Source organism: Calidris pugnax, unplaced genomic scaffold (genome assembly GCF_001431845.1).
Source record: "Calidris pugnax isolate Ruff unplaced genomic scaffold, ASM143184v1 scaffold81, whole genome shotgun sequence".
Classification (NCBI taxonomy): Eukaryota; Metazoa; Chordata; class Aves; order Charadriiformes; family Scolopacidae; genus Calidris; species Calidris pugnax.
Genome location: NW_015090880.1, coordinates 2,520,672 through 2,541,755, shown reverse-complemented (window position 1 = coordinate 2,541,755; position 21,084 = coordinate 2,520,672). Strand labels below are relative to the sequence as shown.

General features: G+C 43.3%; 1 protein-coding gene across 1 annotated transcript in view; it reads left to right on the top strand.

The window, feature by feature from the left end:
* Window positions 1-21,084, top strand: part of CNTN4 (contactin 4) — a 373,607-nt gene that overhangs the window by 325,973 nt on the left and 26,550 nt on the right. The window contains exons 14-15 of the mRNA XM_014946726.1: window positions 17,668-17,843; window positions 20,103-20,223. Of these exons, the coding sequence (XP_014802212.1) occupies window positions 17,668-17,843; window positions 20,103-20,223 (297 nt within the window). The remainder of the gene's footprint in view (window positions 1-17,667; window positions 17,844-20,102; window positions 20,224-21,084) is intronic.

Sequence of the window (21,084 nt, the reverse complement as noted above, 5' to 3'; positions counted from 1 at the left end):
GCTCCAACACTTCAGGATGCATTTTGCTGGATCTCCTTAACCAACCCTGGGTGGAAAAACCTCATGTAGAAGCTGGTGATGGGGCTGGTACCCAGTAGATGCCTCAGGGTCCTTGGAGCTTTAAAGGAGCTCTTCTCCATCTGGCGCTTTAAACACAAGGTTTAATCAAGTAGTTTATAGTTTCAGGCAACTTATATGTTTATTTGCAACTTAAAGCGCAGTCAAGGCTGCTGTACGATGCCTGTCCAAATTGCCTTCTGCAGCTGTGAGGAGCTCACCGTTGTGTTTCAGAGCTGGCAGGGGCATCTGCTCTGCTCGTGTCACACCTGAGTCTGGTAAACATCTAGGCTTTCTCCCAGCTCTGTTCAGGTGAGAACCTGAGGTCATCAGAAAAACCAGGTCAGCCCAAAGCACCCCAGGGGAGATGAAATAGCTGTGCATCATGTCAGCATTTCCATTTTTCTGACAGTTAATTGAAGCAAAAAGGTTGTAATTATTCTGAGATTACAGAAGTGGCAAAATGAGAAGCAGATGCCTCGTCTGCCGTTGAGCCTTCCCCAAAGCCACCCCTCCTCAGGTCTGCTCAGACGTGCCTTTTGCTTTTGATTTCCTAAATTTGAACTTGTCAAACATGACAGCCGCGGGCTGCTGGCTGCATCGTGCTGGAGGAGAGTGGGGACCTTGGTCCAACATTGATGGGCATCATTACAAGCAACAGAGCAACCAGCCCATGGCTGGGCATTTCCCTCGACCCCTTTGGGGACATGTCATAACACAGGTTGGTGGTCAAACTGTTGAGTGAGACTTGGGAACGAACAGCACAGCAAGAGTTGGTGGTTTCTTATTTGAGAGAGAAGGAAAAATTAGGTCAGCTGCTAAGGACAAAACCAGTAAATGGCAAAGAAATGTGGAAATTAAATGAGCTGTGAAATACCAATGGTTTGCTCTTTGGGGTAGTTGAATGAAGTAAGTTAGTTGGGGTTTTTCTTCTTGTAAACACTTACTGATCATAACAAATAAAACTTGTAAACATAACACAACTGTAAAGCTTCATTAAATTTGCAGCAGACAATTAATTTTTTTCAGGCAATTCAAAGGGTCTTCTGTAGTACTGATTCAGTTTAATTGAACATATTACCACAAGCAGACAATAAGAAATATATTGAAGATATCCATCTGGCCTGTGCTGAAAACCTTGTGTGTTTCGTTTTCTTTGCCTGTCACGGGCCTTACTAATTGCCTCATTTTGGCTGTTTTACAATCAGTGTGATTTGGCCATTAATGTGATAAAAGTCGTCTTGGTGAAGAGCTTGATATTAAAAAGCATAGATCTCCAGCCTATCTCTCTTACCAATTTTGGACTTATCTCTAGTGCATTATTAGGGTTCTATTTTTAAAAGCAGAAATACAAATATATTGACTCTTACGGAGCAGCTTTTCCAGGTACTTTGCCTGCCTGATTCTGATGTAGAGAGTGCCAGTTGGTGTGAAATATTTCCTCTGGATTAATGGTAAATGCAGCAGATTCCCTTCCCACCACCACCTTCCCCTTTCTCCTCTGTGTCCCTCCAACCCCCAACCAACCTTCAGGCACATCAGGGGTCTTAAAAGTGGTAACCACACAGGTAAATAAGGAAGTCAAGGCAAGAACGAGTGGTTATCAATTATAAATATACCCGACTCAGCTCATAATGTGGAAAAAAAAAATGCTTTTTTAAGAAAAGTTCAACCACTATAGCTGTATACCCTGCAGAAGGAAAAAAAAGCCCATAAGATTTCAGATTTTTGTTCTGTATTTTCATCTTAAACCCACAACACATTGCAGTGTCGGCATTATTGCAACCTCTCCTGCCATAAAAAAAAAAGATTTAGAATAATTCCTTAAAGAGTTCAGCATTTTAGTTTTAGGAATTTTCCTGTCCTCTCCCAAAAAAAAAGCAAGAGGTTCAGGAGTTCTCAGTCATCAATAGGAGATGGGGTTGTTTAGCTCATTGTTGAAGACCAAATCCATACATCAGCTGAAAGAGGAGATGACCCATAGGTTAAACACAGACTCTTAATGAGACAAAAGCAGGTTAATTAACACTTTTCATCAACTTGCTTCAATTTATTTTAACATGATCCATTTCAGAAAGGTTAAAATATTTTTCAGTTTTTGAATACAAATGAAAACCCAACATAATTAAAATTAAGCCATAGATCAAAGACTTCTGATAGATATTTTAATCAAAGTAAATGCAGTGTATTTGATTATATGTGGGCGTTTATGTATGTGATTGTATATAAAACATAAGCAACAAATTATTTTATCCAGTAGTTAATTTCCTAAGTGAAGACTAGGCAGAGCTTGGTAACTGGAAATTACTGTCAGACTGGGGATGGTTACCAATTCCTAAGAAAGGAAATGTTCAACTTTACGTTTTCTACCCGTTTTCTGTAGCTGTTGCTGCGGGTAACTTTAGCCCTTGGAGAAGAGCTACTACAAGAAGTAGGAAAAGCTGAGGTCTGTATGACCCTGTCATCAAGGCGGTACCATCCCACAGAGCCCCAGGAGTGTGCTCGAGAGAGTAAGTCACTTGGAGGTGGTTGAGCTGATGGACCTCTCCTGGTCTGGTAGCTCTGGTGGTTACAGTTCCTGCTGGTGGCTCTCATCTGGGCTACTTAAAAAGAAAGGAGTCCAGCTGGGCTTGGATATAAGGGGCCATATCTCAGATCCTGCAGCTTTGTGTGTCTTGGTGGAGTTGCCGGGCATTTCTGGCAGTGGAAGATCTGTCTTTTTGAGCTTTTAGTTTCATGCAACTGATTTGGCTTCTAGAAAACTAAACGTGACAGTTGTACTGCTGTGGGATATATATCCCATGTCTGTTCTCTTTGTTCAAGAAGATCTCACATCGTAAGTCTACTGACATTATGACTCTGATCTTCATCCCAAAGGAGGATGCAGCTGATCCTTTTCCAAAACGTGCAGTGGGATGAAATTCCAGACGTGAGTTTCACAGTAATCCCACAATTAGGGCCGTATCCTAAGAGAAAACAATACAACAGGGAAAACAGACATCGTTGTAGCGTAAGATCCTGTTGTGGAAGATGGGAGAGGGTCTCCTGGAGCTGTGTCTCTCCACACCACAGTAACTCAGTCTCACTGCAGGTAGGGGAGATAATGATCTAAACATGGCATGCATTGAGAAAGCAACTACCTATCTCCATTCCAAGGTGAAGATGAAGGAATCAGTGTGGGAGAATAAGGGGGAAAGTGATAATGGCTCTCTTATGCTTAAGAACTTTATATCCTTGAAAATAGTGACTAAGAACATACTGGCCTGAAGGCTGTGTTTTTTAACATCAAAGATACGGAGGAAGTGTTTAGAGAGCACATTTTCTGTCGTAGGAGGAAAAAGCATAAGAGAGTTGAAGAATCTGGGACAGTACTTGGGGAAATATCAGTCCTTTTTGTGTATTTTCTCAGAAGCGTTTTTTGGAAGCAGCTTAGAAGGACAACACTTCTGAGGTTTTGGGCTGTTGTGACTTTTTCTCCTCGAGTCTAGCTGGATTGCAGAGAGGTTACTCGGAGTTGCTTATCAGATGAGAATAGCCAAGTGGCACATGGATAAAGACCAGGAGTGATGGGTTTTGACACATCAGAGAGTAACTAAAGGTGGTGCTTGCAATATTAGGGACTCCTGGGACCTGATTTCCTCCTCTTCTAATACAGTTTAAGTAAGATTATGCGCAATCCCATCAAAGTTAATATGGAGAGTAGAGTCCCTTGGCTTAATCCTGAAACTGTGCTGGCAGAGAGAATTTCCTATCAGACACCACTGGATAGTTTAAGTTCTAGGTGTGCTGTATCACAGTGTTCAAGCCAGTCATTTGGGAATATGACATGAATGTCATGGTCACTCAAAAGCAGGTTGACTCTGAAATTCGAAGAAAGTTTTTCACTGAATTGATGTGCTGATTTGGGAATATGACATGAATGTCATGGTCATGACTCAAAAGCAGGTTGACTCTGAAATTCAAAGACATTTTCTCACTGAATTGACTTGCCTTGGCTTGGGTTGGTTCCCTCTGTCTCTCTCTGTCACACACACATTTGGAATACGAGTTTTGCGTTCATTATGTTGGAAGTTTTTAAGTGTATCATGAAGAACTAGTGATGGAAGCTCTAGGTTTTTGTGCTGTCCACTGGATAGTTTAAGTTCTAGGTGTGCTGTATCACAGCGTTCAAGCCAGTCATTTGGGAATATGACATGAATGTCATGGTCACTCAAAAGCAGGTTGACTCTGAAATTCGAAGAAAGTTTTTCACTGAATTGATGTGCTGTGGCTTGGGTTGGTTCCCTCTGTCTCTCTCTGTCACACACACATTTGGAATACGAGTTTTGCGTTCATTATGTTGGAAGTTTTTAAGTGTATCATGAAGAACTAGTGATGGAAGCTCTAGGTTTTTGTGCTGTGTTTTCTTTTAGCCACATTGTGAATACATCCAAGTAATAATCTTTATTAGAGTTTATTTAGAAAATCAGCAGTATTTCACCAGTGAAAATTTCAGTTCCTCCCATGTCTAAGTGCACAGTAGAAAAGCTGTGTAAAAATCCAAGTTCCTCCCATGTCTAAGTGCACAGTAGAAAAACTCTGTAAAAATCCATCCTGAATCCATTAGTCCTGGTAACTAAATTTTTTGGTGTCGTTGATGATGAGCATCATTCCCTGCAGCAGCCAGTCCCGAGTGGGAGCACTGGGGAGGAATATTGCAGACCCTGGGTGAGATGGTAGCACCAGTGTGCTTTCGTTCGTCCCCTTCTCTGGGTGTATCTTTGCAAATTGGAAATAGTGACTAAGAACATACTGGCCTGAAGGCTGTGTTTTTTAACATCAAAGATACGGAGGAAGTGTTTAGAGAGCACATTTTCTGTCGTAGGAGGAAAAAGCATAAGAGAGTTGAAGAATCTGGGACAGTACTTGGGGAAATATCAGTCCTTTTTGTGTATTTTCTCAGAAGCGTTTTTTGGAAGCAGCTTAGAAGGACAACACTTCTGAGGTTTTGGGCTGTTGTGACTTTTTCTCCTCGAGTCTAGCTGGATTGCAGAGAGGTTACTCGGAGTTGCTTATCAGATGAGAATAGCCAAGTGGCACATGGATAAAGACCAGGAGTGATGGGTTTTGACACATCAGAGAGTAACTAAAGGTGGTGCTTGCAATATTAGGGACTCCTGGGACCTGATTTCTGCCTCTTCTAATACAGTTTAAGTAAGATTATGCGCAATCCCATCAAAGTTAATATGGAGAGTAGAGTCCCTTGGCTTAATCCCGAAATTGTGCTGGCAGAGAGAATTTCCTATCAGACACCACTGGATAGTTTAAGTTCTAGGTGTGCTGTATCACAGTGTTCAAGCCAGTCATTTGGGAATATGACATGAATGTCATGGTCATGACTCAAAAGCAGGTTGACTCTGAAATTCAAAGACATTTTCTCACTGAATTGACTTGCCTTGGCTTGGGTTGGTTCCCTCTGTCTCTCTCTGTCACACACACATTTGGAATACGAGTTTTGCGTTCATTATGTTGGAAGTTTTTAAGTGTATCATGAAGAACTAGTGATGGAAGCTCTAGGTTTTTGTGCTGTGTTTTCTTTTAGCCATATTGTGAATACACCCAAGTAATAATCTTTATTAGAGTTTATTTAGAAAATCAGCAGTATTTCACCAGTGAAAATTTCAGTTCCTCCCATGTCTAAGTGCACAGTAGAAAAACTCTGTAAAAATCCATCCTGAATCCATTAGTCCTGGTAACTAAATTTTTTGGTGTCGTTGATGATGAGCATCATTCCCTGCAGCAGCCAGTCCCGAGTGGGAGCACTGGGGAGGAATATTGCAGACCCTGGGTGAGATGGTAGCACCAGTGTGCTTTCGTTCGTCCCCTTCTCTGGGTGTATCTTTGCAAATTGGATCTTGATTCTTGTTTTGAAATTATTTGCATAAGAGGAACTAGCTAATTTGAAGTAAAATGCCATGTAACTGGAGAAATGTCAGGGATACTTTTTAATGATGCTCTGTGTTGAATATTTATTCACTAGAGTAGGAGCTGGGGATTTTGAGCAAGTTATAATGATGGGATGGTCTTGCAGGTTGCTATTTTCATTACATGGGTGAACCTGCCTCCATCCTGCCCCTTCCCATAACATCAGGGCTCAACCAACGAGACAGCAAAAGGGTAGGATGTCCCTCAGAAGAAGAGTTTGCCTTCCCAGTGTGTCATTAATTAATTGGGACATAGAGATGCCAGTCACTTCCCTGCAAGAAAGCACAGGACATGGAGACATCTTGCCCTCACCAGGAAACAAATTAGGTCTTTGTGACCCAGAAATATTTTTTTCCCAAGGTTTGTTTTGTTGCTTGATTTGTCAGAAATTGGTGTTTGAGCTTCAGTCTTGCCTGTGGCAGTGCAGAAATCTCAACAGGGTTTCAAGAAAAAGTTCTTCTTAAAAAAAAGTATCTGCTGTTCACAATGGCATAAGAAGACAAAACAGTTTATAATGAAGGTCTTAATTCCATTTTCTGTGATTGTTCACATTTGGGTGGTGATTCCAAGTGTGACTGTTCCAACTGGTGTTGAAGAGGCTTTTTCCAGTGCTGTGAGATGCTGCAGGAGAGTGGCCATGGCCCTCTTGTGCTCCTTCTCCCTCCGCTCGGCTCTTCGGATACTGAATTCCAGAGGTTTGTGTAGTGCTATTGTGTGTGCTTCATTTAACGTAAACTTGCATGTACTTTTTGAAATGTGTATTTTCCACAAGTTGGCTTGGATAGGCTTACGTTTTTCTTTTATTTATATGTACAACTCCAATAAGAATCCACTGTCATGATTGACTAGAGGCATCCATTTTCTACTTGAAATAGCAGCTTATTTCAACAGTTACTTCGACTTTGTTTTAAAATAATTTTTAATAGAAGAAAATTGGATGTTATTAGTAACATCAATAATTTTTTCAAAGTTTTTAGTTTATTAAAAACTTTGACTTTTTTATTTGAGGTTCACCTTTTGAGCTGACCTGACAAGATTTTTTTTGAAACCGAAGATAAATTTTTAAAAGTTATTTGCATAATTGATTGCCCCACTTGCCTGCAGATTGTCATGCCTCATCCTGCCCAATGCATAACAACTTTTTAATCATATCTTGTTGCCTAGATGTCATTTCCTGAGGCACTAGAGAAATGCCCAGATTTCTTTTTAGTGTAGATTGTAAATAGCTGGGGAATTTTAGATTTTTCTTTTGCGTGGCAGAGTCATTTCTCTGTGGGAGCTATTTGCAAGAAATTCTACTAATTATATTCTAATTATAAAATGGTAGGAGCAGATGCTGCTTTAGAGAAATTCTTGGGTTGAAGGCGTTCATGGGATGGATAAAGCAACCCACCCAGCAGATAAACCATTGGAATAGCAGCAGGAGATAGATACTCCATGGTGAAAAGGGAGGTGGTTGTTCTTCCTACTGGGAGACACCCGTGAGTTCCAGTGGGACACTCTCTATGTTGTTCTTGAAGATTTTATATCGAATTTTGTGTTCCAGTAGAGTTTCAGACTCTAGTAAACAAGTGTATTCGGTACGTGCTAAAATTAGTGAATCTTGGTAGCCCGCTTTCTCGAAAAGATTTCTACATTTTTTTGAGATCTGCCAAGTGGTGGAGGGAGAAAGGGCAAAAAGGAATTATATGTTAGAAACAGTGAAAGTTAGAGGAAGGGAGTAAGTCCTTGATTGCTCATTAGAGCTCAACAGCACAGACCCACCGAAGCTGAGGGTTAAGATGTCTGGAAGCAGCAGAGAACATGCTGAATCAAAATGGGTTTGTATTTTAAAAGCAGGGTTAAGATGTGGTAAAACTACTAAATGGCAGAAGTTTGACTTTGGAATTGTCCCCAGTGCTTTTTTCATCTAACAATTCAGTAGGTCCCAGTTCTTTGCCTCCATAACCAAGAAAGTCACAGTCAGAGGAAATCGATAAAAATAATTTACCAAGGACAGAACTCTCTTGTTATTTTGTGGACGTAAGAGTTTCCCCTACCCACACAGGGTAATCCCTCAGGAGACGTTGGCCAAACCAAGTTAGCAATGGAAATATTCAATATATTCTGCTGATGTGCAGCATAGTGCTCCTAGTTTAAAATACAACCGTTAGTTCTAATGCCCATTACATTTTGAAGTGCTGGCCTATGTAAAGTCTCTCCGGTCACTGTCCCTGAGACAGATCCTACAGGGGCCAGGCAAGGAAGTTGGCAAAGCATGCAAAAAATTGCTACGTGTTCCAGTTTCCTTTTTAATTGCAGCAAGAATCTTTAACTTCATCTCACTGAGGTAAAAATCTTAGATCCAGCACTGCTCTTATTCTACAGCAAATGAAAATTCTGGGGAAAAACAAAGACAGAAAACCTTAGAACCACAAAGAAAAGTGACTGCCCTTGGCCTTGACGCTTGACCAAATGAAAGGGGAAGAAGGTGCTTCCCTTTGGCTGGTTTTATAATGCAGCCTAAGGGCAGTTGTGGGTCTGTATTTTTTTTCCTGCAGCACATGAGAGCCAAAATCCCAATGTGAAGAAGATAGTGCCTGAATTAAATTAGAGACATACACAGCCACACATGCATATAATAATGAAAAGTAATTTACTTTAGGTTATATAGAATGATACTGTGACATCCTCTAGGTCTCTGTGTGCACGTGGCTCTATAGCAAGTACAGTCTGATTATAATAATAAGGTATTGAGTATTACTGGGAAATAATTGTGTTAATTTTAAGAACCAAGAGGTATTTTGTCTTCCTGCAGATTACATTATTGTATAAAATGGTATTTATATAGACACATGTATTACAGCATTTATGTGGGTTTTACTGACTGTGGGTTAATATATTGATACAGCATTTCAGCGCAGAGATTTATTTTCGCCAGTTAGTAGAATAATCTTAAATTTCCCTGGTTTCTTATTAATGTAATAGTGAAAACTTCCCCTGTTTGCAGAGGTGTCAGTAGGTGCTTCCATCTGGTTCCCCTTCGTGGTATGAATGGTGATGGACTGCGTTCACAGCAGGTACTGGGGAAGCTGAACGTGTCTTGGGCTGCTTGATAAATGGCCTGTACGTCAAGACCTCCTTATCCCCAGACATGGGTGACACATGTGAGCCTTGATCTGGGTGACACTAAGGCTGGTTAAGCTACGGATCGTTCGCCTGGAAGCTGGAAAGTCCAGCTAGTGATTTTCATGCTGTTCTGTTAAGTTTGACAGCTCAAGGGGCATCAGTTCCTAATGACTCTTAATTTGGGATTTATTCTTGCATGTCAGCTAATTCCTAACATCTTGGTCGTGATGAGGAGGGTGTAGATAACAGACATAGAACTCGGGTAGGAAAGACATAAAGCACACACTATACCATAAAAATGCAAAGACTGTGCCAGTCACTTCATAGTTTTGCAGATTGAATGCCTGCATATCATCTTAATGCTGCTCTGCTTCTCTTGGAAACTTTTTTATTTATGGCCGTTACTGTTCAAAACATATTTAAAAGCCCCATAAGTCAACAGTCTCAGCAGCTGAACTGTTTGAAGGGGCAAAATGCTGTTGGCCACCATGTCCCTGGGCTGCACGGCAAACTGCCCAGCCTTACGGTGGCCCAATTACCTGTGGCTTGTCTTAAGAGGAGAACCATGATTGATCCTGGAATGACTTGCAATTTATCAAAGATTAGATATGATTTCTCCTGTATCTGATTAACCTTCTCTGTAAGATGGCCATCATTTTTGCAGTGACAGTAGATTATTCCGTACTTGAAAAGACGGATATCAGCTAGTTGCAATCAATAGCCCACAAAAGGTGACACCTTGAATTCGCTGGGTTATCCGTAAAGTGTGTCACAAAGGGTTCAATCGTTTGTCAGATACACCGATTTCATTTTAGGCACCTCTGAAGTGAAGTGGCTTTTATTTTAGGCTGAAATGCAAAGAGATGGGGAAGGGATGTTTGGGTTTTGTAATGTAATCAGGCACTGTTACATGCTGCCATAAAGACCAAGTACACATTTCTATAAGTGACAGATTTGATTGTCATTTTCAAACCCCCATTACGTATGATTTTCTTTGTCACAATTGTATGGAGAGAGCTTGATTTGATAAGATTGCATTGCACTAGGTAAAATGGAGGTTAAAATGAAGTATTGTGCCCTCTTGTTATTTAAGTAACACTCCCTGTACTCTCAGTGGAGTGGATATATTTTCATATATTTTGTCTTTGAATTTGCTATAATGGCACAGCCCTCCCCAGTATCCTTTGATGCAATTCCATTCTTAATGTGTTTTCAGATTTAAATTAACCTTCATTTATTATTCAGCCACACAAAGAAGGCGTATTTGAGTATGCAGAAATGCAATCCCTTGATTGACTGCCTGGTCCCTGTCTGGGAGGTGGGAGGCATTAATTCCTGGGAGGGAGACTCTTACATCAAGTTTAGACAGTTTTCAATCTGCGGGAAGCTCTTTTTCAGTGTTGGTTTAAGAAATATGTTAATAATTGGTGCCTCGACTGTGGTTCAGCTCCGAATGGAGCCGAGGAGGAAGCTGCCATTCTTGAAAGGGAATCTTGGGCAGCTGGATGGGCAGGTCACGGAGGAGCACAGTCATGAGGACCGACATCTAAACTCTCCTCCTACCAAACCCTTGCCCACACTAACACAAAACAGAGCCTGCTGAAGAGAAAGGGGTTTGCACGACATGCTGAAGAATAATTGGTGCCTCGACTGTGGTTCAGCTCCGAATGGAGCCGAGGAGGAAGCTGCCATTCTTGAAAGGGAATCTTGGGCAGCTGGATGGGCAGGTCACGGAGGAGCACAGTCATGAGGACCGACATCTAAACTCTCCTCCTACCAAACCCTTGCCCACACTAACACAAAACAGAGCCTGCTGAAGAGAAAGGGGTTTGCACGACATGCTGAAGCACCTCTCTAAAAATAATCACATCCCCCCACACCGCCCTGTTTCTGACATGGCAGGATTTAAGCCAAGTAGACTGCAAGATGAGGATCCTCCTTCAGGAAAGCAATTCTAGCACGTCCTACATGCCCAGCTCAACCGCGTGTGCTGCTGGATGGGAGTCTCCGCTCTTCCAGGAAAGGTCAGATGTTCCACCTTTCTTTCCTTAATCCCCTCTAAATACATGCCTTCATTGCCAAAGATCGGTGCTGCCTGATTGCACAGAAAGATCTAGACCACTAACCACATATATTTCTAAAATCAGAGGTGTCACTTTAGTCCCAGTCCTAAATTCCCTTTTCTAAACTGATGGTATCCCTTTCGCTTTTAATAAGATTGCATTTTATTAGGCTGAACTACCTAGTACACACCAGAGGATACTGCAAGTGCTGCAGAATTTTCTGTGAAGAAATGTGCCTTATAAATCAGTTACTCGTCTTGCGAGAGCACATGTGTAATAGCTGATTGTATGGAAAAGAAGAGTTACGTTGGCATAAGAACCATGTGCCTGTTGCTGAAAGCGTGTGTGTGGCTCATCACAGCTACGTGATGATCTACAGGCCAAATATTGTAAATGCTTAGCCTTTCCTCATTCCTTTCTAGTCTTAATTTTGGCCATGCCCCATAAAGTACTCAGACAATCTATTAAGGTGCCTGTAGTTTGCCCTGCTAATTCTTGCTATGCGTTTCGTTGTGCACCGGTTACTAATCTCTTTAGTTCAGGGTCATATTTTCCCCTCCTCAGCATTTCTCGCAGTGTCAGAAGGTGCCCAGAGCCCCAAGAGCTCCCAGAAGTTTGGCACGTTGAATCTCAGCTGCCTTTGACTTTATGGTCTTGGATAAACGTTTCATTCACAAGTAGAAGAGAAAGAAACACGAGAGCGCATTTGAGTATTTATATATTGGACTGTGATTCTTCGGTTGCTTGTAGAAAACAGATGATTCTATCTCCAAGATTGATTTTTATTATCTCCAGACATGATTTGCCTCAAAATCAATACAATAATGTAAAATGTCATTGCAAATAGAGGACATTGATCTGCAGTGCATTTATTAACTCCCTCTGATCAAAAGCAAAATGAAACCAGTAAACATGCTGCTATTCCAAAAAGAGGAAAAAGTGAGTCCCAAATACTCAAGTTACAGTTCATCTATAAGAAAAACCTATTTTAAAATCTTGTGCGTGAGATGGTTTATGCAGATAAGCAAAAGATGTAGGTAGATCTTTAACATTGCAACAGTACTGGCTGTAGAAGAGAATTAGGTAATTAGATGGTTAATCAAACTTGAAACTACTGCTTGTCTGCCTAGTAAGTATTCCGAGTAAGGAATATCAGGAATGTGAGTGGGAATTCAGCCCCAGGAAAAGCAGTGTCCTCTCTGTTTTCCCTCACGCTGGATGCTGCCGCCCGCGCTTGGCATCGCTCGCCTTTGTCTTTGCTGCTCGTTTGAAGCATCTGGTAATTGAACATAAACTCTTGCACTTGAGCATTCATGCTTGAACCTGAAATTACCTTGTCATCCACACTGGCTCTCACTAAGCAGCGAACAGATGCCCTGGCGTGCTCCTGCTGCAGACGGTGATGCAGAGAGGCAGAGCCTCGCCGCGTGAACGGACCCTGGTCTGTCCGGGCTCCTCCTGTCCAGCCCGGGATCAGGGCTCTCCTCCCTGCATTCTGCACCCACTCTGGCCATGATGCCCTGAGCTGCTGGCTGCTCTTTAACTCAGACCTGCCCTGGGACTATAATAGGCAGGATACTAATATTTCTTAGGTATTTGAAGAAAACGGACGTATCCCTCAGGAAAAACAAACACACCTCACGCTGGATGCTGCCGCCCGCGCTTGGCATCGCTCGCCTTTGTCTTTGCTGCTCGTTTGAAGCATCTGGTAATTGAACATAAACTCTTGCACTTGAGCATTCATGCTTGAACCTGAAATTACCTTGTCATCCACACTGGCTCTCACTAAACAGCGAACAGATGCCCTGGCGTGCTCCTGCTGCAGACGGTGATGCAGAGAGGCAGAGCCTCGCCGGGTGAAGGGACTCTGGTCTGTCCAGGCTCCTCCTGTCCAGCCCAGGATCAGGGTTCTCCTCCCTGCATTCTGCACCCACTCTGGCCCTGATGCCCTGAGCTGCTGGCTGCTCTGTAACTCAGAGTATAATAGGCAGGATACTAATATTTCTTATGTATTTGAAGAAAACGGACGTATCCCTCGGGAAAAACAAACACGGCTTTTATTTTTTCCATTTGAAGAACCAGCCCGTGTTTCTTCTGTTGCAGTTTTCACCAGCTGATTTGTGTCCCTTTGCACATAATTCCCCCTCCAACACCAAGGTGCTTTGCCTATTTAGGCAGAAGAGTAAAGGGCGAGGGCCGTACGCTGCAGCCCTTCCATGGAGGAGCTTTTACAAAACTTCCATTAGCTGCCATTAACCAAACCTGGCAGCAAACAGATCTTGAATGAAGTGAAATGGGCAAGGCTGGAAGAAGAAAGGAAGGGATAAACCTTTGCAAAATCTTGGAAAATTTCCCTTGTAAGTGTAATAATATGATGGCACCATTTAGTTTTTCAGGAGGGAGTTCTGATTTCTTCAGTTTTTTTACCCCTGGATAAATATGTCAAAACCTGGATATTCCTTTCTCCTCATTCTCCTTTGACCTCCTCCTCTGTGCCAGGATAAATGTTAAAATAAGCGATTAGGGTTTAGGTGCACAGGTTTCAGAAAGCAGCATTAGAAATGCTGACATTATCTCTTTTTTGAATCTGTCTCTGAGCTGCTCAACTCCACCCATTCCAGGCCAACACCAGGAACTGTATCTCCGGAGCACGTTACAGTTCAATCTTCTACTGTAGCAAAATACTCTCTATTCCTTCTGCTGCCGGGGTGGGCAAAGCACATCTTGTTGATTACTAAGCTCTTTGATATCCTTAAATGAGAAGCGCTGGGGTTATTAGCATGACTGAATCCCTCCCCTGTGGAGGGGAGCACGTAGCCCCCACAGCTCAGCCAGACTGGAAAGGAGCATTTTGGAAAGGGGATGCCAAGGAGCCATGGAATGCCCATCTCTCGGTGAAAAAAAAACCCTCCAGTCAGTTGAAATCCTGCTGATGGAGACAATACATGGGACACCACTCCTTGCTTTGTCCTGATCCTCTTCTATCATTCAAAAGTCATTCATACTCTCTGAACTGACCTATTTTTTTTTTTATTTTAGAAAAGCATTATCTGTGAGTGTCAAGTCTCTGCTGCATTTTATGTCACTTATGTCGTGCCACTGTGGATGGTGTCCCGCTGTGTCACGTCCTCCAGATCGATACGACACCGCACGGCGCTGCCTGAGCTACAACAAGCAGACGCAGCCCTGCAAAGCTGTTTATCCTAAACAAGTAATCCCTCCTAATGGATGCCCAATCAATAGAGAATCAGGGTGGGATGCTTCCCTTTCAGATGGGATAATTGTTACCCTCAGACCATACCCGGGATGTCTGCAACCTGCTGGTTTGCAGCTCAGGAATGCATCACGGCTTCCCGAAATGAGACGCGAAGGGCAGGCGGCACTGATGCTAATGATGGGTTCCCTTTAGCAGGGGAGGAGGGATGAAAGCGAAGCAATTTACAGCCTTCCCACGGATGGGGAGTGCTGCTCAGCTCCCGTTCTTCTAACAGGCTGAAAGCTTGCAGGAAAACTCGGTGAAAATCTCTTGTAAAATAAACCAAACGCATTCGATCAGCCGGGATTCTCTGCAATGTGCTGCAGCAATAGAACTCAGGGATGTAACGCAGGGCAAAAGCAGGTAAGAAAAGCTCAGATCGTCTCAGCTGCTGGTGGTGATGGTGTCTCCAGAGCTGTCCCGTGCAGCCGTGTGGGTCTGCTGGGGGTGAGGATCATCCCCAGGAGCTCTCATGATGCTTAGACCCCCTGGACCCTGCTGCCGAGCTGTGAGCTGAGCCGCTCCGTGAGCTGCCAGCCTGGCTGGTGTGCAGGGAAAACTGCGTGTGGAACAAAAAACAAGTGCTGTTTCTGTCAGGGAAGGAAGGTTGGGAGGGAGCTTTCCCTTCCCTGAGCCTTCAGTGACACCTACAGACAGTCACCAGCCAGTCTGCAGGGGTTCCATCCCAGCACAGCCATCTCCTGTCGCTGCGTTTGCTGTACCTAAAGGACACCTACTCGAGATGTTTGCTTGAACAGTGTAGTTGTTTTTTTCCCTGACTGTTTCGAGGATGGCCGTGGAGATGCTGGGAGGGCTGGAGCCCCTCTGCTGTGAGGACAGGCTGAGAGAGTTGGGGGGGTTCAGCCTGGAGAAGAGAAGGCTCTGGGGAGACCTTCAAGCCCCTTCCAGTCCCTAAAGGAGCTCCAGGAAAGCTGGGGAGGGACACTGCAAGTTATTAAGAATTACTAATTGTATCCCTGTGCTTCAGAAGTCGTGGATTATGTTAGAGACGTGCGTTTATTTCCCTTGGTTGGAGATGTGGCAGATCCCCCAGTCCTGTCTCTCTTTGTGGACCTGAAGCCCCCAGCACGTGGAGGTCAGCACACCAGCCCCACGAGCTTCTCAGCCAACCCTTGGTGCTGACACTCGTTAAGGACCACAGCTGACAGGCATCATCTCCTACATCGTCTCATGTAGGAGAGCTCAGGGCTTTGTGGGAGGCACCCGTTTCATCCCAGAGTCAAGTCCTTCATCAGTATTTCATATGGGCTTTGAGCAGGGCTCAAAGGATGAACTTCTGGTGCTGAAAGGCATTTCAGTCAGTGGTTCTGCACCCGAGCCCACAGCAGGTGCCAGCATTTCTGTGACATCCTGCGCTTGGGATGCTCCAGTTGATACATCACTTACACAAAAGCAAAGTCTTAAGTCATGGCAATAGTTAAACATTTTTGTAGCGCGCACTTACGCTGCTTACACCTGAGAAATTACAAATTCTTTACTTGTATTAATTAATTAAGGCTCATAACATCTACTGTGGTTATGCAAAGAGTTACTCTATTTTGTTAGAAGTGAAGCCAAAAGGACTTGATCTGAAGCCTGTATAGTCAGCGATGAAATCTTTTTCCACACCTCCTCTACGCTTTTGCTAAGCTCTTTGAAAACCCAGGAACAATTTCATATTCCCTGAATTTCGGTGAGTAGCTCTGCCTGGTACATATCTTTGTTGCTGTATCCTTATTATTTTAGCAGAGAATTAAGCATTTTGCCAGTAGCCCCTGGAAGAAGTAGCTAAGATTTTGGTTTCATATACCACAGAATGAATAATGCTTGTAGTATTTTAGCACAACAGCTGTGCAGAATAGACCTTTGGAATAAGCAAAAATATCTATCTGTATATGATTTCCAGACTTTTCGTCTCATTGTTAAGTGATATTTTTTCTCTTTTTCATTTCCTCTGAGGCCCTGTAGAAAAAAAATAGTGCATTTTTGTCAACAGAAATGAAAGACGAATGTTAAGTTTGGAGGCAGAGGGAATTCACGGGCACAGACGGGGAGCTGAAGTCTGCATAATGTGTCATGGCTCATCTTTCTGTGCCACCATTTTGCTTGTGCTGCATGACGAAAGTGAAAAATAGACAATTAAACCAGTGGTAAAGGATCCGTGTGAACTTCAGCTGTGAATAAGGGATTAGTCCTGAAGCCCGAGGTGGAGCTGGTACGTGCTGCTGCCCGTATGTAACAGTCAGAACTTGCTGCATCACAGATACCCGCAGGTTTGGGGGCTTTCCTTTGGAAATACTGTGTTTTCTGCTGCTTCACCTCCCCAGAATACTCGCTCGGTTCTTGTTCAACAGGTCAGTGACATCTCAGACCACAGAGGTCCTTAAAGGTAAGTCAGTCTGACCTACTACCCGACCCAGACCAGCTGAGCATCAGGCAGAGGAGTTACTACACCCAGAGGCACCTCCTGCCCCCAAACCCTCTGTCTGACACCCCTACAGGGCTCGGCTTCCTGGGGCAGAGCCTGGGTGTCCGTGGTGTGAAAGGTTTGGTTGGTATCACTCATCACTTACATTTATTCTGCGTGGGGACCCTTCTCACGCAGAGAAAACTACCAGGATTTCAAGTGTAAACCCATCCTTTAGACAGAGAACATGGTCAATATTCTAAACAAGCACCGAGTTTTCAATAAACATAACACTCCTGTTTTTAATGACATTCTTCATTCCAGTTTTGGAGATTTTACATTGAGAGAGTTTTCTTAAGGCAGCATTCAATTTAGGAACACAAAACAGTTTTTTGGATAACCAAGGTGAGCAGTGTATGGCTGATGAACAAATCTCAGAAGTTAGAAGATTAAATAAAATAATCTCTAGTCTCCAATATTTTTCAGATCTGCTGTGCTCTTTTCCAGCCTTTTCTCCTTGTTCACCAGGATGGTGGCTAGAAGGGGATTCTGGAGGTGTTTATTTATTAATAGTGTTTCAATCCAACAAACAGAGAAAGGTATTGGAGGATAAAATCAAAGCTGTGACAGTTCACTTGTTGCATTAAGCACCTTCCCAAGTGATCACTGCATATTTTTCAGGTTCTGGTGGCGATGCTGTGGTTGTGATACACTGCTGGGGATCTTTCTCAGCTCCACATCTCTCAATTTCTGACAAGGACAGGATTAATGCTTTTTTTTTTTTCCCCCTTTTTTTTCCCCTTTGTTTGTAGATGCAACCCGAGTTATGGTGTCACCTTTCAGCATGGATGTCACTGTTGGAGAAAGCATTGTCTTGCCTTGTCAGGTCTCTCACGATCACTCGCTGGATATCGTGTTTACCTGGTCATTTAACGGACACCTGATAGACTTTGAAAAAGATGGGGATCACTTTGAAAGAGTTGGAGGGGTAAGTATTAATACTAAAGCAATCTCCTCACAGTAATAAAAATAGGTGACGTCAAAAAGAGCTACTAATAGAAGGAAGGGACTTGACTAAGTCAATAGTAGATTTTATCTCGTGTCTTATAGACTGAGAAGATGAACATTGCCAGTAGAATGCTTTATTATAGTTGGTGTGGAATTGTTATGTTTTCCTAGTGACATGAGTTCAATCTGCCTGCATGAACGATGCGTTCACATTGCAGTGGAATATAAGTCAGAAGACCTAAAATATGTTCTCTCATTGCAAAAAAAAATCCATCTCATACAAGGAAGAAGTCCATAATCGTTTTTCTTTGGCTGTAAAAGAAATGTGAAATATAGAAATTATGGAACTTTGTAATTTATGCAGAAAGTAGCAGGATATCCTCAAATTTGTTCTGGCAGTCTTTATTGGTGTGTTTATCTGTCTGTGGCCTCCTCTTGTGACCACACACTTAGAATAATTATTATACCTTTAAATGAAATAACCTACCTATTATTGCAAACATCACTGACTGTCAGAGGTGACATTTCTGTCCAGTGTTATCTGTGCATGTTGCCTGGGAATGTCACATTGGTATCTTTGGGTGCTTGTTTATGGGAAACATGGTTAGATGAGGCTTTGAGCAACCTGGTCTGGTGGAAGATGTCCCTGCCCTTGGCAGGGGGTTGGAACTCAATGATCTTGAAGGTCCCTTCCAACCCAAACTGTTCTTATGAGAATGCCCATAAGGTAAGAGTGTCCAGGATGGTCCTTCCCTTCTTGATTTTCTCTACTTTTACCTCGGGTATAAAGGGCAGGTTGTTTTCTAGTAGTTTTAGATTTCCTGAAGATGTTGTGGCATGAATTTTGGAATTCAGAGAAGGTCAGTGCCATAGGAGGTACCTCCGGATGCCATCTATTAGAAAGGGGGTTCACACGAGAAGGTGGCACATCTGTCAGATCTGCCCTAGCCTTTCTTGCCATTCTTCTGACCAAAAATAATCCCCAAATATTTTTTACTGAAAAAGGAGCAGCCATTTCACAGGTTGTGTCCAGAAGATGGATAAAAAGCTTGCTTTCCTTTGTAACCATAACGTTTTCCTTTGCAGTTCAGATTTAGCCAGTTGCGTGTTACTAATTTCTAACTTACCTCCAATTTTAAAAGTTTTCTCATCCTTCCTGATGAATTTTTATCTATTTCTATTGGGTGAAGGTAGCAAGAAAAAGAAGGAAAGAAATGTAAGAAATTTTCAGCCGAGGTAGAAAACTGGGACGGGTTTTGCGTGTTGCTCTACGGGAGGTTTTACAGAGCCACGTGCTCGGCTGGGTTTCGGGCAGACCCACAGACCGTGTTTACATTTGTCAGGAGTGAAATTTAATGCTGAAAGGAAAAGGAAATACAATTTACAAGCCTTGCTGTTATCCCTGAAAAAAAAAAAAAAAAAAAAAAATCATTAAAAGATGCAGTTAAAGATTGATGCCTAAGGGCTGCACATCGGCAGCGACGGCTCTTCCCGGCGACTGCGCCTGATTGGCCTGCAAAGCTAAAATTACAAACTTTATTAATATTCTTCAGTCAGAAAGGCACAATCACAAGGTTGCCCTGAGATTTCTAATGTATCCAATGCTTTGTGTCTGGAGAAAATTTTTAGAGAAGGGTTTTCAGCTTCCCATACATACAGAAACCTAATTAGTTCTATTCAACAGTTAATCAGACATGCACTTGGCATTTGGAAAACAAATTACTGCTGTTAGGTGATGCAAGATTTCCTCGGAGAGTGCTGTTCTCATGATCTTTAGCCCAAAAACGCCGGGCAATCAAAATGCTGGCCGTAATACAAAGCCGTGAAACTATTGCAGATGTCTCCTAATTTGGGCTGGTTTTCGCTGAGGAAATAGATGTGGACACAACTTGGGCATCTGACTACCAGAGAGGCTGTAAATTGGATATCCGGAGAGGTGAAGGGGGAATCGGAGTGAACCTGCCCCTCCATCAGCTTTGTCACAACGTTTTTATGGGGAAACTGCTTAACGGACCCAAACCAGGCTCCCCTGCCCCTTGTAGGAGCCGTCGGTTTAGAAACGCTCCCGCTCTTATCTTCGAGGCAGACTCACATAATTTTAATAGGCCACGGCTTGCATGGCTGATGTTTTCATCAGCCAGTGTAAAGTTAAATCCATTAGTCACAGTGTCCTTCATGTGATAATGATGTTTAGCGCTCATTAAAAAGTAATTGTAACCACTTTTCCCTACTTTATCAGCAGGATTCAGCCGGTGATTTGATGATCAGGAGCATCCAGCTGAAGCATGCCGGGAAATACGTCTGCATGGTGCAAACCAGTGTGGACAGGCTATCGGCTGCTGCAGACCTCATTGTAAGAGGTATTTGAATTTTGTTACTGTTATTGTTGTTTCTGTAAAATTCCCTTTTTTTTTTTTTTTTTTAACCTTCCTATCCTCCCCTGCTGGTAATGACAAGTCCTGGGCTCGGGGGACCTTTGTTGGGATCCCAGCATCTTGTAATTGATCTAAGAAATAAGCTCTGAGTAGAGGCTGGGTTTCATGGTATGTTTTCCAGCCGTGCATGTAAAGGTTCTTTTGTACACAGTCACCGTTTTTGGGTCACAAAAACCCCAGGCAGCGCTACAGGCTGGGGGCAGAGTGGCTGGAGCTGCCTGACAGAAAAGGACCTGGGGGTGTTGGTCAACAGTCGGCTGAACATGAGCCAGCAGTGTGCCCAGGTGGCCAAGAAGGCCATCAGCATCCTGGCCTGTATCAAGAACAGTGTGGCGAGTAGAGCCCGAGAGGTGATTGTCCCCCTGTACTCGGCACTGGTGAGGCCCCACCTCGAGTACTGTGTCCAGTTTTGGGCCCCTTCCCACAAAAAAGACATTGAGGTGCTGGAGCGGGTCCAGAGAAGGGCAACAAAGATGGTGAGGGGTCTGGAGAATAAGTCTTATGAGGAGAGGCTGAGGGGGCTGGGGTTCTTCAGCCTGGAGAAGAGGAGGCTGAGGGGAGACCTTATTGCTCTCTACAACTCCCTGAAAGGAGGGTGTAGAGAGGTGGGGGTCGGTCTCGTGTGAGATAAACGTGTCTCGAGAACAGAGGTCCCCTTGCCCTGGGAGCAGAGTGCCAGCCATCCCAGATGAGGGAACTGGGGTTATTCAGCCTGGAGAAGAGGAGGCTGAGGGGAGACCTTATTGCTCTCTACAACTACCTGAAAGGAGGGTGTAGAGAGGTGGG